Source organism: Carettochelys insculpta, chromosome 5 (genome assembly GCF_033958435.1).
Source record: "Carettochelys insculpta isolate YL-2023 chromosome 5, ASM3395843v1, whole genome shotgun sequence".
Lineage (NCBI taxonomy): Eukaryota > Metazoa > Chordata > Testudines > Carettochelyidae > Carettochelys > Carettochelys insculpta.
In genome coordinates, this window is record NC_134141.1 from 6,076,059 (window position 1) to 6,092,665 (window position 16,607).

The 16,607-nt window shown below is 42.8% G+C and overlaps 1 protein-coding gene across 1 annotated transcript; it reads right to left on the reverse strand.

Annotated features, from left to right (window-relative positions):
- Positions 1-1,131: 1,131 nt before the first annotated feature.
- FNTA (farnesyltransferase, CAAX box, subunit alpha) lies at positions 1,132-16,541 on the reverse strand. The gene is made up of 9 exons (XM_074994593.1): positions 16,385-16,541; positions 15,369-15,454; positions 14,270-14,384; positions 12,399-12,503; positions 9,434-9,560; positions 7,381-7,529; positions 5,932-5,994; positions 4,544-4,715; positions 1,132-2,682 (listed from the first exon to the last, which is right to left on the reverse strand). The coding sequence occupies exons 1-9, from the start codon at positions 16,525-16,527 to the stop codon at positions 2,554-2,556; spliced, it is 1,089 nt and encodes a 362-aa protein (XP_074850694.1). The 5' UTR covers positions 16,528-16,541; the 3' UTR covers positions 1,132-2,553.
- Positions 16,542-16,607: the final 66 nt, after the last annotated feature.

The following is a 16,607-nucleotide window of genomic DNA, read 5'->3' on the forward strand; positions in this document are numbered from 1 at the left end:
TTATTACTTTGGCCAAACTTTTTGTTCAGGCTGAAATTACCTAGGGTCGGTATCTATTTCAGGCTGATTTTCAAGTTTGTTAGAATTTGTTTCTGAGAACAAGGGTAGTGAAAAAAATACGTTGTTTGCCAACATTAAAAGTAGCACTTACTTTGTACATTACCTGAAGTTGAAGATGCATTAGGTCCACTCCCTTCAACAAGTGAAGAGCTTTGTTGATCGCTGTTTGAATTTCATAAGAGACACCTGTAGAAGAGCCAATCAAAGAAAGGAAAGTGACTCCAAGCTGTCTCAAGTAGGCTGCCATGACCGAGAGCCCCTTCATGAACACTGGGGCTATGGGCAGACCAAAGGTGAGTACTCTGTATTGATAGCGTTCTTGGCTGATGAAGTCACCTCTTCTCTTCGATAGGCAGCTCAGTCTATTTAGACTAAGATAGGTTTCTCAGGCCTTTAATCATTTTTCTCTCTCTTCTGAGTGCTATCCAAGTTTTCATAACAGGCTTTGAAGGGTGAACATCTGAACTGGACACAATATTCTAGGAATATGCTCATCAGAACAATACTACTGTGTATGATCTGTGTTCATGTGTTTGTTCCAGTAAGAATTGCAATAGACAACAGCTTATGTATGTGTGTATAAAATATGTTTCTATCAATTTAGGAAAGCAATACACTCTGGCTGTGGCCACACTAGCTAGGCTTTCGAATCCTGTGCAGCTGCCGTTATGCTAATGAGGTGTTGCATATTCGTGACAGCACCTCATTGGCATCTTCCAAAATCCCTCATTACCACGCCCCTTCCGAAAGGAGGGGCCTTGTGTGGCCACTGCCTTCTTGTCCAGAAGATCCAGGACTTACTCAAGTTCAGGTAACTTTCCACGTTTCAGTTGCAGTGTAATTAGAGTGGCAATGGTTTTACTTTACTAATAGCAAGCAGAGTGTTAAATCTCTGCTAGAACCTCAAGATGGATGGAAATCCTTGCCGATGAAGTCGCTCTGGCACCATTTTAGTTTTTCCATAATAATTTGATTTCAAGGATCCTATCTGAATCCAGAAAAACTTAAAGTATAGTTCTAGTGCCCCCAAAAGAGTTCTCAAACTTGGAGATGACACATTTAATAAAGCTGTACAACAAATTTTATCTTGTAAATGGAAGTCTCCCTGTGGCAGCTAATCATACCTGTGATATAGATTAGTAAAACACATTACATATTAACCCTTTAAGTTGTAGAAGAAACACCATAGTTATTTGGATATTTGCACCTATTTGAGATGTACAGTATGTTTTTCACAGATTTCATGCCACAGTAGGTCTCCATCTGACACACACAGCAAATATAATAGATTTTACGTCTCCTCTAAATAAACGTACACAAATCTCTAGCTGTTCTGCACTTTAGTTGCATTGTAGGGTAATGGTTGTTTTGAAAGGCAAGTGGGGAGTAGGGCTAATGGAGGAACAGGTCTGATGAGTGTTCTTCTGCAAGAAAAAACCAGGAGTATTTCATTAGTTCAACCACATTTAGTTAAGGTAAGAGCTACAATTATGTTAATTACATTTGTTTTGATATATGTTATGCAAAATTGTTTCTCAGCTTTGTGACAAAGCTAAGGTTGGGTACAAGGTCAAGGGGACGGATGGACGCTTGCTCACTCACAAATAAAGACAGGTCTGAATTTTCTACCAGTGGGGTCTGTTTGGCTTTCAGAAGTTTCACCACACCAGAAGGAACCCACGGCTGCTCTTCACACAGCTAGAAATGAAAACTTCTCAAATCAGAATACACCAAGAGACAAGATGCATTAAAGCAACATGGGAATTTAGAACTTCTGACAGGGACTGACCACATAAAAAGCTTGTGTTTTCTGGAGCATGTAAACCTCTGTGACTTCTCTTTTAAATTTATCTTAAGAGATGGCTAGGCAGGAACCACTATCTTGGTGCTACAAAACAGTGTGCAGAGAAGAGAGGACCACATTATAACACATACAAGTACTTGAAATATATCTACCGTTTTATTATAAAAACAGGTTATTGGAATTAGTGAATAAAGTAATAGCATAATTTTGTTGCTATTGCAGAGCTGTTCTGTCCTTTAATTGCCTTCCGTGCTTAAAGTAACTAAAATTAAGCAGCTTTACAACCATTACACACAAGTTATCTGCAATGAATAAGTTCTGCATTAGGAAACTGAGGGAGGAGAGGGAACAGACTATTAGACTGGAAAGCGAGAGAGCATTATGTATTTTCTATTAAGAAATAAGTCCTTTATTTGGCATACATCAAGTAATTAAGTCTTAAATTAAATTTTTGATTTACCTAAAGCTATTGTCAGTAGCAGCAGTGACCCGAGAGGACTGTGTTAAACTGCACACTTCACGCTCAGTTCCTCTTACAAGCAATACCTATGCAGTGCAGGTACAGTTGCATCACACAGGCAGAGGGGAATAGTACATGTAAGTTTACACTGGCTTGTACCCCTTCCTCTGCCCTGCTGGAGTTCTTTTAAAAGTATCTTCAAGTCTGACACCATCTTCTTGACTTGTATTTATTGCTGCTTATCTGTTGGCAAGCTTGGTTCAGTGTCTGGGCTGTGCTTGCTGTGTAGGGACCTTCCAATATACCTCCAATATTCCTTTCGTATTGTGTCTTTTTCATTAGCCAGAATTTCACACAACTAAGGAGGAAAAGTTACAAAGTTAAGGTTTTGGTTTAATATATTTCAGTCCTTAAAAAACACACATTAAGCAAATCCTTCCTTTCAGCAAGGAAAGTGTGGCTTCTCATTTACAAGCTTTATACTAGTATCCAGAGACCTTCAATAAATGCCTCTTCCTAAAGTGAAAAATCAATCAATATAGTCAATGCCAAACTGAAGTTTGTCTCCCGTGACTCTTGTCCTAAGTTAACTCATAGCTTCTTCTGCACGCCATTATCTTCCCCTCACCACTCTCATAGGACAGCCAGTATTTTGCTGCATTCCCATGGGTATAGATATTGCCCTTCAAATGTTCCATTCAGCTGTTTTTATTTGGCAGATGGCTCTTCCTTATTTGATGACCCAAGGGTTGCTACCACCTACTTCAAAGCCCAAGGTCTATTAAAGAGCCAATATTTAGCAGAAATAGGCTGACAGTTAAGCAGCATGACATTTTAAAGGTGTGATGGCAAATTTTGATGCTGATCTAAAAGATCATGATGGGGATGGAGAAAGTAAATAATGAAGTGCTATTTGCACCTTCTCAGAACACAAGAAAGAGGACAGCCAATAAGCAGCAAGTTTAACACAAAAGTATTTCTTCATACAACGGGCAGTCAGTCTACAACACTTCCTGCCAGAGGTTGTTGTAAAGGCCAAGACTATGACAGTTCAAAAAAGGAACTAGATAAGTTCATGAAAGATAGGTCAATCAATGGCTATTAGCCAGGAAGGGAGGGTGGGGAAGGATGTCTTCCTGGCAATAGCAGCACCAGGAATCCAAGGCAAAAGCCTGAGTTCTGGTCAGACCAAAGTCAGAAGAAGGGTATCTGCAACAGCTGCAGCAGAGGACTCTGTTACTCTCAGGAGGTTTCAAAATGCTCTTTAAGAGCCATGTTGAGTTCTGCTCCACCAGTCTCATGGGCCAGGCAGTGAAGGGAGTCCACTACCACTACTATTACTTAACCCTCATACGCCATTTACAAGTCTCCTCCACTTCACATTGTCTTGGGACAACACTTCTACTGAAGCCAGCTAGTTATTCTTCAGCCTCAGTAGACCTTCTGCACATTGTCAGAGGTCTTCCTCTTTTGCATTTTCCTTGAGGGTTCCGTGAGAGAGCTTGACAGACTATGTTGGATGACGGTTTTCTGAGCGCGTTGCCTAGCCATCCCCACTTCTCTGGAAGTATAGGAGTCTCCTATACATATATAAATTATTTTGAGGATAAAGGAATCCTCCCCTAAGCTAGGTGAAAGAAATAAGATGTTGGGAACTTGTATAATTTTCTTTCCCAAACAAAACTATTTTAAAAAATGTGAAAGCTCTTATTTTCTTTGCTTATTGGCATTTCCTCCTTTCCTTGCAAGTAACGTCTGGGATCTTTCTGTTTTTCACTTCTGCCCGATGGAGAAGAGGTTGCTGGCAACCTACTATAAAAATTCTTGCATAGAGATTGACTGACAATCAGAGTGATGATTACATACTGTATGATTCGTAAGAGGACGCTGTTAATGGAATTCAGATGCCTACTGAGTGCAAGGAAAACACAACTCACCAGCATCACTTAACTGTGAGCGGCTAAGAGTATTTCTCTTTAGTAGGATGAGAAGTAGTAGACCAAATACTGCACACGAAGAAGTTTGCTAACCACAGCACGTGGTAACAGTAAAGGCAAGAGCTACTTACTACTGTCATCTCCTAATAACTAGGCAATTAACGTGCAGCTCTATTTTACAAGAGACCATTTCAATTAAATAACCTAGTCTTTGCTGTGTGTGGCGATAGGTTCAGTTAGACAAACTCCATGGGGCAGAGAAATTGAGCTCTCACTACTCACCTCTAGTGCTTTGTTTAGAGTTTCTTCCTTGTTGTCACACTGGTTTTCTAGCATGTCTTCATATATATCCACAAGGAAGGCTATCAGGTATGGAGAACTGTGGCTTGGCTGTAAATCCAGCAGTTGCTCTAATAGATTTTGATATTTGGAAAGACCATGATCCTGCAGAATCCTGAAAGACAGATTAGTAAGTACTGCTGGCAATTAAGTTTTGGCTTGGACAGATTTCTCTGAAGATTTCAGTCTAATAAGAGCTCTAAAAAGAAAAAAGGCAGAGGGTAATAGACTTAGTTCAATGTAGTAACTAGTCAGCATTGCTGTGGCACAGCACTTTTTGACTTTTTTCATTTGTGGAGCCCTAAAAGTTTCAGATGGACATGTGGCCCCTTTGGAAATTTTCAGTCTGCAAATCCCCATGGTTTGTTGACCGCAGGTTGAAAACCACTGTTCTATAGTAAACTTTCACACACAGCCAGCAGGCCACTCCCTGCTATCCCCGGTCCTGCAAGTCCACAGACCTCAGCTTGAAAACCACTGCTGTAGAAAACTATTGAGGAACATCTCAAGTGCACAGTGAGACATGACACAAGGTGTCTTTAACCTAATGCATAGCTGGAGCAGTCTAATGTATTATTTTGCCCCTTTTTTATGACTTGTATCCTTCTGTCATTGCATATAGTTCAGAGAGACAGAGAAAGATAAATGTGTTAAAGAGAAAACTGCTTTCCTTTGTTTACTGCTATGAAAATATCTTAAGTTTTTGGGACTGAAGTGCCATCTCCTTCCTGAATGTTTCAGAGCAGCTAGGAAAGAGTGGCAGAAAAACGTATGTCTGGGATGACAGGAGGAGGTTGGTGTTACATAATGCAGAATTCTAACCTTTCAAGGTCAGGGAAAGTCAGTTTCTCTTGGGTGTATCTTTAAGAGGCATGCTGGAAGCACAGTCTGTGTATTCGAATGAAAGATCAGAAAACTGACTATGCTACCCACATGATTCTGATGAGACCCCAAAACAGATACACTTGTCTCTAGTGAGTTGGCTGACTATGTGCTACTATTTCTCTTTCCCAGGGCAGTACTATCAAAAGATTCTTCATTTCTGTACAAGCTACCTTTTCTGTTTTGTAGAGGGGCTAGCACAGGGTCAGCTCTGTATGAATGCAGGAATTGATAATCTGTGTTCAGTATTTAAGACTTTTTTTTGGATCCATCACCCCTTATGTGGGTATAACCTCAGGCTCATTTAGATTGTGTTTCAGTGGTTCCCCCAGAGCTGTGCACTTCTAGGCATGAAAAATTCCAAGTGAAATGGCTTGCAAGTAACATCACCTGCACCAATCCCCCTTAACAGAAGCCCTTGCCCCACAGATAAGACAGACAAGTCTCACCCTTTTAGATAGTTCCATGCACTTTCATTATGTGGCACCATTTTGATCATTTCTAGAGTGTACCTGTGAGAGGAAAAAAGGAAGTCAGTGTGCCAAAGACAGAAACATTCAGTTCTTTATCCAGATTCAGATCATCTTTGTAGCCTCGGCTCCACAGGCTTCTTTAGAATACAGGCCAAAGCAGACACTTTAATAACATGGTGGCATAAAACAGCTGCCCTGCAATTTAATTGCATTAGTTATGCTACAGAAAGCAACCGCAAACTAGTTGTTATATGCCTGAGGCCCTTGCCCACAAATTACAATATATGAGTTCCTAAAAGTATTTGTTGGAGTTTATTTAGGGAGAGGGCAACTCGCCCACACTGTATGACATAACAATCCTATGACATCACACACAATTGGCTAGGTCGAAAGGGAATACGTTTACTCTCCAAATGCTCTATAAAGGTGGAGTCTAAAGGCAGAAGAAATGAAAAGGTTGCAGCACGAAGAACAGGAAGCTACTCTGTTTTGGCACATGCACATGTTAGAACTGAAGAATCCAAGCAGCTCAGCACACAAGCAAGATGCTGGATTCTATTTTTTGTCTGCATCCACAAGGCTGTTTGCAAAACTCCACTAACAAGGGCAATCAATTTCACCTGTGCAAACTCAACAGCACCCTGGAGGACATGGGCTGGTCCTTCCTACCTCACATAGTGGCATAGTTAAAGTGAAAAAGTACAGAAGCAGCTTTTCCAAGCACACGGTCAGTAAGGTCACCCACCAAGCAGAAACATGTTTCCAGCTCTACTAAATAAGCCTTCACATTCCTCTCCTTCTACGACATCTCGAACCAGTGAGACTCATTTCCAGAAATGGGTCACAGCAATAAGGAGATTGTAACCAATTTTCAGCCAAAAAAAAATATTTCAACTCTGTCTCTTCTGCAGCATTCTTTTTACAGTCACTATCAGAGGAATAGAACATACTACAGGTTGAACTTCTCTCATATGGCACTCTTGGGACCTGACCGGTGCCAAATAAAAACATTTGCTGGACCAGGGGAAATACTGCAACCCATCTTTCTACAACATCCCTCACAGGGGACCCAGATACACATTCAGCAAGAAGGGACACAACAAAGACCCCTTCATGAGTGCTCTGGAAAAGGCAAATTGGTTACCCAGCATCAACCTTCAAAAGTGCTCAGCGAGAAAAAGAAAACTCAAGATCGGCTTCTCCAACCCAATTATAGTTTGCAGACAAGTCATCATCTCATTGGCAACAGTATCAAAGGCATCTGATAGATCTAACATAAGCATGGAAGCTTGATCTCCTGATCATTGTTCAAGATCTTTTACCAATGCCAGCAGTGTGGCTTTTACTCTGGACCCAGGCTGCAGAGTGGCCAAGGGGATCTAAAGCATTAAGCCACCAGATGTAATTGTGCGCTGCAATACTAACTGGACTTCTCTCTCGAGAACAGCAGGATCGTTGTAGCCGGTGGTGTTGGAAATTACAAAGTATCTTTGGTTCCAGACAGAGTTGTTTCTCACATCCTCTTTCAGAAGCTGGTCAACATACTCCAGTTCATTATCCCACAACTTGAACTCCTAAAACCGTGAGAAGAAAAAAAAAAAGCCCCAATTTAAATGTATTTTGACAAATTCTAGTCACTTCCTTCATTTGAAGAATTCCAACTTAACTTCTGACACTCTAGGCCCCAAGTAGTATATTGCAAAACACCTGGATGTAGTTGGGAAGTGTTAGGCAACCCCCATTATACAGAGGGTGTAATTAGAGCCTCCTCTAAACAAAAGGCACTATGGCAAGTGGCCAGGGCCAATTTTTGGCAAGCTACTTTGCGTTAGAATTCTGAGTTCACACCCATTTCCTTGTTTTCCCTCCATCTATATAAGTTAGGATGTAAAGTTCAGTTTAAGAACAAATCTGTACAATTTTGGCAGTCTGTGCCTTACAGAGAAAGCACCAGACCTGGATACTGTAGCAATATAACCAATATGGTTTCTCTATAGCCATATTGAGAGGCCTAGAGCTCTTCTGCAGCCAGAATAAAGAGCAGCAGCCATTAACTGTGAAGCTACAGGTCACATACTCACAGTCTACCTACATTTCAGTACAATATAGTGTCGCACTGGGCTGTTAAGATGATGACTGCATCCTAATGCCGCCTACTGTTACCAGCTAAAGAAACAGATCTCAAGATGGGTAAAGAAAACTTAGTTAATAGCATTTCATCAGACAAGCAATGACTTAATAGCTGAGGTGGTAGAATTCTACGAAGATTATCTCCACTTTTCCTACTGTTTTCTGTATAATCTCCATCTGGTTTGTAATTGCTCCCATCTCCTGTATAATTAGTTTTGCTTGGTGTAAATCAGTTAAGGTGGCGGGCTCTGATTGGTTAAGTAATTCTGTTACAGTATGTTATGACTGGTTAGTAAATTTACACTAGAACATAAGAACATAAGAATGGCCATACTGGGTCAGACCAAAGGTCCATCCAGCCCAGCATCCCATCTGCCGACGGTGGCCAATGCCAGGTGCCCCAGAGAAGGAGAACAGAAGACAATGATCAAGTGATTTATCTCCTGCCATCCATCTCCTGCCCTTGTTCTGATGGCTAGGGCACCATACTTTATCCCTGGCTAATAGCCATTTATGGACCTAACCTGCAAAAATTTATCAAGCTCTTTTTTAAACCCTAATAGAGTCCTGGCCTTCACAGCCTCCTCGGGCAAGGAGTTCCACAGGTTGACTGTGCGCTGTGTGAAGAAAAATTTCCTTTTATTAGTTTTGAACCTACTACCCATCAATTTCATTTGGTGTCCCCTAGTTCTTGTATTATGGGAAAAGGTAAATAATTTTTCTATATTCACTTTCTCCACACCATTCATGATTTTATATACCTCTATCATATCGCCCCTCAATCACCTCTTTTCCAAACTGAAAAGTCCCAGTCCCACTAAAATAATTGGTCAAGGTATAGCTAAGCAGGATTCAAGTTTCACTACTTAAAACTGGAGTACAAGGAGGTAAAAAAAAAAGCAGGAGGAGAGGAAGGAATGAACACCTTAAGGAAAAAAACCTGGGAGGACTCTCTCTCTCTCTCTCTCACGCATGCACACACACATTGCGCAAGACCAGAACTGCCAGACCCTGGAATGCAGCAACCAGCATCCAGAGCCTGACTTGGTCTGTCCCAGAAAGGGAAGCCTATCTGTGTTTACAACAATTGGTGAGCAGGATACTGTGTGTTTAGTGTGTATTCTGCTTTTTTTGGTAATTATAAATAGAAAATAAGAATATTATTGCATAAGGCTTTTTCAGTGGCACAGATCTTGCATAACCACAGGGAATTATGCTCTGAGCCCTATGAACTGGGCAAGGGTGGGAGTTTAACAGCGTCACACTGTGAGCCTTATGGGATTGGGTAAAGGTATGTGTGTGTCCCTGAAGTGTAGAAAGGAAATCTGTACAGGTAATGATTCCATACCTGAATAACCCACTGTCTGTGCTGCCAAGCATGGTAATTCTTGGCATCCTGGTTAAGAATTTCAGCTATAAACTCTAGCTCTTGAGATGGATCCTTCAGCCACTCTACCAACACCCGTCTGTGGTGCCTAAAGATAAAGTACAATAATTTAAAAAGCTTCACTTGCATGTTAGACTTCTATTAAAATACCACTCAGTTACAATATTTAGCAAGACAAATACATACATCAACCCAACACCAGAGCAGTATTTTTTTAAAAAAGATCCATGAAACATTTCAGCTAGCTTTTCTAGAGATTTCTTCATAGCAAACACCAGAAATATATCACTTATCAGTATATAACCTCTTAAAGGATGACAACTGCTATGTTTGACATGTGGGCAAGAGAAGCCACAAACAGTGAGGGTATAATAAATAAAAACAGAGTTTGAGTACACAAAGTGGTTGTGCTTCAGATAATTTTCTATACATGATACTGCCATATCACCAATAAGTGATCTTCATGGTTAGACCCATCAGGCATTCATATTGGTGATGGGTCTCCAGTGAATGAGGAGATTCCTAAACTTTGCAAAAGGTTCTGCTTGCTTCCTGCAACCTCTCCTCCTCTGTATCTGGGGACAGAACCGAGCCCCTCATTTATCCGATTCTAATCGACTGTTTCAATTGCTGGAAAAAAAAAGGGCAGATGGACTGAACTTCATACATATGCTATTCCGGCAGCATATAAGCTTCTCCTTCCCACACCACTCAAATCAAAGGAAGTGGCAAGTGCAGACTACTAGAAAAGCTCAGGAAAAAAAGTGGGCATATAAAATGACCACGGGTTTCAACTCCTGTCTCCAAGGGACTGGTCAGTGGCTTTCCTTCAGACACCTCTCCAGCTATTCCTGGCTTTTTCCTCCAGTTGGCACAGATACCGCCACCCAAAGTCTTCCTGGGTGAAGGGGCAGAATTTAAGTCACCTTTGCTCTTTCCCACAGGTCACTCCTCAGTCAGAGAACATCTTCTAATCATACCAGGCAACTCCTTGACCACAGCCCACCTGGAAAGGGACGCACCAGAAACTTGTCTCCATAAACATGACATGCTTCCTTTTCAGAGGCTCAGCTGCATCTTCTCTCACTCACTCAAAAAGATTCACATCAAAGCATCACTAAACCTGGACAACCTTACTAGATGGTGTACAATCTCAAACATGTTTTCACATGCTTGTAGTCCTATGGGGAGTCTCAAAGTTTGATTCATTTGTATCAAAGCTCAATGCAAAGACTCATGGTTAATCTTCCAAGATGCAAGAACAAAAAACTAAGCAATGGGTTTCTTGTCTTAATACTAGCCAAGGCACCTCACCCATATTTTCCCTTTTCTTTCCCTTTTGGCTAAGGCTAGCCACAAAGTCTCTCTGGGCATATATACACTATCGCCTAAATCACTATAACTTATGTCGTTCTAGGGTGTGAACACATATACTTGCCCTCAATTTCAACAGCTTAAGCCGATGCAGATGGCCAAGAAGCACTCTACCCTGCCACAAAGTCCTAGGATCTGGGAAAGAGCTGCTCAGTACAACACTGAAAATTTGGTCACCCTGCAAAAAGCAGGAATACATTACAGATACTCCCCATCAGTCCTGGGGGACTTCAGCAATTTTACTATGGCTCCTAATACAATTGCAGAATTCCCTCAGCATTATCCCTATAAATAAATAAGGCTACAGGTCTCACTCAGCCCTCAGAAATGCATCTCAAAGCAACAAATGTCTAATTCCCTGAACAAAAGAGGTCTCACTCATCTTCAGATCAATATTTCTCAAACCCATTGGCCAGTCCACCCAAATGTATAAGATACCCAATAAGAAAACCCACATTGGTCTTTTGTTAGCCTGTGGATTCCTCGTATTTCTCCGCTGCTCCCTCTGTTAAAGTGGCCATTTGATAATCACCGTGCCAGAAGTCTTTTCTATTGGGGAAATAAAAAACACAACTAAAGCATCTTGATCATCTCCTGGCTGGAGATGAAGAAAGAAAGACTAGAACAGCTGAAGGTCAGCAGATCTGAAGCATTCAAAACCTGTAGAAGGGTTAGCCAGCTAGTCTCCAGCTTTGTTCTGCAGTGGGCTGACAAAAGCTCTGCCCTAGACAGGGAGACCTGCAGACCAGTAACGTAACTGTCCTGTAGCTGCTCTCTCCCTCATCTGAAGCCATCAGTGGGAGAACAGTCTTGCAGGTAGTTGAAAGCTGCATGAAGTTCATATGTCTGAAAACTGCTGTGATATGTAACTTCAACCACCGGTATCTTTGGCAGACATGTTAGAATGCACTGCCATAGTCTTTCCTAGAGAAACACTGACCTATAATCTGAATTTCTTTTTGTTCCCTTTTTGTTTTCTTTAAGAGAACACAGCCATCGACGTTCCCACTAATCTCTTCCATCCATGCACAGAATAAGTTTTTACGTGCACCAAGGCATATGCCAATGCACACCACTGGTACAAACAAAAAACCTGTCTGTGGGAGCTCTGCTAATCAGCTGGGTGGCTTTGGAATCTCTCCTGAGTTACCATACAGCTTACAGGGAATACTGATAGCCATCCCTCTCCATGCATTTCAAACAAACACACAAGAAACACCCCCAGCTCCCCAAACAAAAAAAGACCCAACCCACAAAACCCAAGAGAAGCTAAAATTCTTCATTTACATGTGCTTCATATTTGTTATGTTAGAATAAGTTTGGGAGTTTGAAACTTTTCATGTGCCTAACTACATTAAATAGTTCACGTAGCTTTGGAGTAGACAGTTATGGAGGATTCTGCCTGGGACGGTCCTGGTTAACATGTCTGAAGCTGCATGAACCCAAGAAGGAATGGTGAATCATCATCTCCCCACTCATAGGGCTGGTAGCCATGTCCCCTTCTGAGATGGGCAAAGTTGAGTATCTCTAAAAACCAAAAAAATTTTTTTACCAGACTTGATAATTCTTTGGCTGGTCTTCAATAATAGCTGTAATATAGTTAACTTCCTCGTGTAGGTCCTTTTTTAAGGAACGCAGGAGGACTCTCCGGAAATGCCTAAAGAAAAATAAGTTTTCAGAGAGTTTAAAAGAAAAACTGGAGTAAATGGAGTTGAAATTGCGTTAAGAGTGAAATAAAATTTTAAACACAAAGCATTTTGCTGATTTATTCATTATAGGGCAGCTGGTAGTAACTAAAATAGATACAAAAACAACAAGAAGTCCTGTAGCACCTTATAGACTGACAGATATAGGACTTCTTGTTGTTTTTGAAGATACAGACTAACACAGCTACTTTTCTGAAAACAGATACAGTTACAGATTGGCTAAATTTCTACTCAAGATTTGTCTACCCCACAGCTGGTGCAGTGTCCCTGTGTACTGACTACCTGATTGAAAATGTGTACAAATTAATGCACTCATAGTGGGGGGGGGGGGGAGGAAAGAGGTATCTGACAATAAAAACCCTTATGTGAAATCAGAAGGCCTTACAAGTTTAGCATTTACTTTAAAATTAAACTGGCAAGCATTAAAGAGGATCATGCATTAATTCACTAACCTATGCAATTATAAAAGGAGAGCAGTCCACCCATACCACTGTTTATATCATACAGTGGGATCTCAGCCCCACTCCTCCTCATGAAGCACAGGAAAGAGCTGGAGGTTAGGTCTCGGGCCACAACCCCCATGGCAGAGTGGGTCTAAGGCGGGAGATCCCTGGAGCTTACATGGCGGCATGGGACTAGAGATGGAGCGCCCAGAAACACCCCTCCATGGGGCTGAGGCTGGAGCACTCCCTCAGTAGCCCCTGCAGCACAAGCCTCCACTACAGTGCTGGGGCTAGAACCCCCACGGAACCTCTGCTGGGGTGCCGGTCTGTGACTGGAGCCCCTCTGGAGTCTCCTCCACAGCATGGGGCAGGGGGTTCTGGCCAGGGGGGAGGGTACAGAAGCAAGCTTGGGTGGGTGTTTGAGGTGTGTGTGGCAGGTGCAGGAATGAGCTGAGGTTTGGAGATTTGGGTGGGAGGAATGGTGCAGCAGTCAGGGGGAGGGGGTGCAGGAGGAAGCTGGAGATGAGAAATCTGGTTGGGACGGTGGGTGCAGGAACAGGTTGAGGGTGGGAGAGTCAGGGTCTGGGCAGGATGGGATGTAGGAGCAGAGTTGGGTGGTCTGGGCAGGAGCAGGCTGGGTGAAGGGGCGGGGTGCACTTATCACCCTCCAGCATCTTCACTGCCCCCTCCCCCAGCCAGTGGCGGTTCCCTGCCCAGGGCCTGCAGGAGCTCTGCACTCTCCATCCGTGGCCGGAGATGGCTCCCTGCTCAGAGCTGGCAGCAGCTCTGCACCCCTGAGCCCCAGGGCTTCCTGCCCAAGGCCACCACCAGCTCCTGTGCAAATGAGAAATTTGGTGGTAGCTGCCAAAAAGGGATGGGTCCTGCTAGTATATATATTTTACAAAAAGCTAGCAGTTAATATAACTTCCCTTGAAACAAGCAGGAAATGATTCCAGTTTTTCGCTAAGAATGTGTGGCACAGATACTTGCACTATGATTTGTCATATCATTTTAAGCAGTAGCGCCTTGTACTGGCTAATCCTAATCTTATCCGAAAGTTTAAAATACCAAATTGCATATACCAAAAATTTGCAACACTGCATCAAAATCTTACTTTAAGAGATGCTGAAGTTTCCAATAATCCCCAACCTCCCAGAAAGCCAGCAAGACCAGTCATATTTTGAACACACAGTCAGGAAAGTTGGGGGCGGGGGAGAAATAATCTGCTCCGCTAATTTTTAATGAAACCCTCTCCCTGCAAGGCCATTACTTACCACACAGTGTAATTTGCAGCATTCAGCTCAATGGCATCCCCAGTTAGCTGAAAAGCTCTTTCGCTCCTTTCATCCCGCTGCAGGACAGCCCGAAAGTAATCGTAGACATCTCTGACTGGATAAATGACAGCATGTTAACCAAAGCAACCATGAATCCTCTATTCATGACTTCTAAGACTGGCAACCCATTGATGCTATGTTGGGTGTGTGTCTAATACTATTTCATAGAACTGTTTGACGGCATTTGGTCCTAATGGTCTGCATATTGGTACCATCACTGTTCACTAGCATCATTCTGATTGGGATGCTTTTGAAACTCAGACTAGAAAGTCCCTAAAACATCTTTCAACACTTCATCTAGGTTATGTTCAAAACGAACATGAGGGCACTAGGAACCTGGCTACTTCTCTACATTCTTCACATCCATCATTACGTTTTCCTTTAGGCCTAGCCACATTACTCTAATGGCTCACATTAACTGGAACCTGGCTGCCTATCAAGTAGTTTTAATACTTGCTTTATTCTTTCTTTAAAACACACTTTTTTTTAAATTATAAAAAAAGACCATTTCTGAAAATTTGAACCAACACGGGAGGCTTTTATTTTTAAAAGTATAGACAGTACAAGATGTGAAGGTTGAAATCATACAATCATCATCCTTGGAGCTTTGAGAAACTCAAGTTCTCCAGTCTCTAGAAGTTTATTGAAGTGTTCTTTTAAAAACAGGGATAGTATTGAGGTAAGTTTTGTGCTTCAGTTTTGTAGTTTCAACAATATCCAATAATTATGACAAAGGGAAATACTTTAGCTTTGTTCAAGCCACAAGTTGGTTTACAACAAATAATTTCTCAAAAGACAAATGTGCATGGTAATTTTATCCTGTATATTTATCATTTTACTATTAAAACCTCAGCATTTAAAGCTCACTTCTAAATGACAACAGGAATGTTAAAGACAATTCTGTGCTTCTACAGTTACTAGCAGAGACATCTAGCATAGATGTAGAATTAAAAATTAAAGACTAGTTTCACTGGCACCATTGACCTATTACACAAATGTTTTCACCTTGCCAAGGTTTAATTGCATTTTAAACACTTACATTTTTCACTGTAGATGATCTGAACCACAGGATTCGGCCCATCATTTTGAGGCACTGGTTCAATGTCAGCCCACTCTTTTCTGTGCCTACAAATTAACATTTTTATTTTTAACAGGTTATTAGCATAATCAGGAAAAGCTACTCAAGCCTCCCCACCAAAAACATACTTGGCTCAATCTAATTCTTGACCTTCCCCGCCCCACTCCTCCACTCTCTGATTTGTTCACCTTGATTATCTTTTTCTGATTTGTCCTCCTTGCTTACTGTTTTTGGTTCTCTGTGTCTTAAATATTGAGTCTGTTCTGGTCCGGCTATGGTCTGAAGAAGTGGGTCTGTCCCACGAAAGCTCACCTAAAACTATTTTGCTAGTCTTTAGAGAGCTACTTGACCACTTTTTGTTTTGATAATTTATACAGTGAAAGTCACTAGCTGGTCATGCTGTGACCTGTGTCCCTTGATTTTGGTGAGCCAGATATGCTATTTTATTGGTACTTATATCGGTAAGACGGACACTTGCAGTCCCTTGACCTTGCTCATGTCTGTCATTGTGCGCTTACCTTACTTCTGCCCACAAGAGGCACAAATGCAAACGCCGGGCTTACCATGCAGCTAAATGTCAGGACAACCAAGGGCTACCAACAAATCCGGGGGCTTCAGTTCAGTTTCCGGACACACGCGGCTATGAAAGCCTCCTGGGGCAGACGATAAGGCCCCAACGGCGAAGCCCTCGGCGCCTCTCGCCACTTCTCCATATACACTTTCCCCTCCATCGTCGTCTCTTTACGTTCCCGCAGGGGCTCTCCCCTCGCCGTGCCCTACCCCCCTTTGAACTCCGCTCCCGAGCAGCAGCCAGGAGGCCCAGGCACCCCAGCACCCCGTGGGCGCAGGTACCCGATCCCACTGCCCCTCCCCCATAACCCCCGGCTCCCCCCTCGCAATACCGGGGGCGGGGGGGACTGTTCCGCGGGCTGAGGGGAACCCAGCGGCCGGCGCACTACCGGCGAGCCGGCCGGTACCTGTACAGCACATAGCCGCTCGGCTCTAGGGGCTCCCCATCCTCCAGCTCGGCCTCCTCGTCCCGCGCCTCCGGGGCCTCAGCGTCCGCCATCGCCGCAGCTGCCGGTGCAGCGACGCTTCCGGGAACTTCTTCGCACACCATAAAGAGGAGGGCGGGGCTAGCTAGAGAGTCTCTTCCGGGAGCGAGACTCGGGCCTTCCGTTGCCCCTCCCCGAGCGTCTA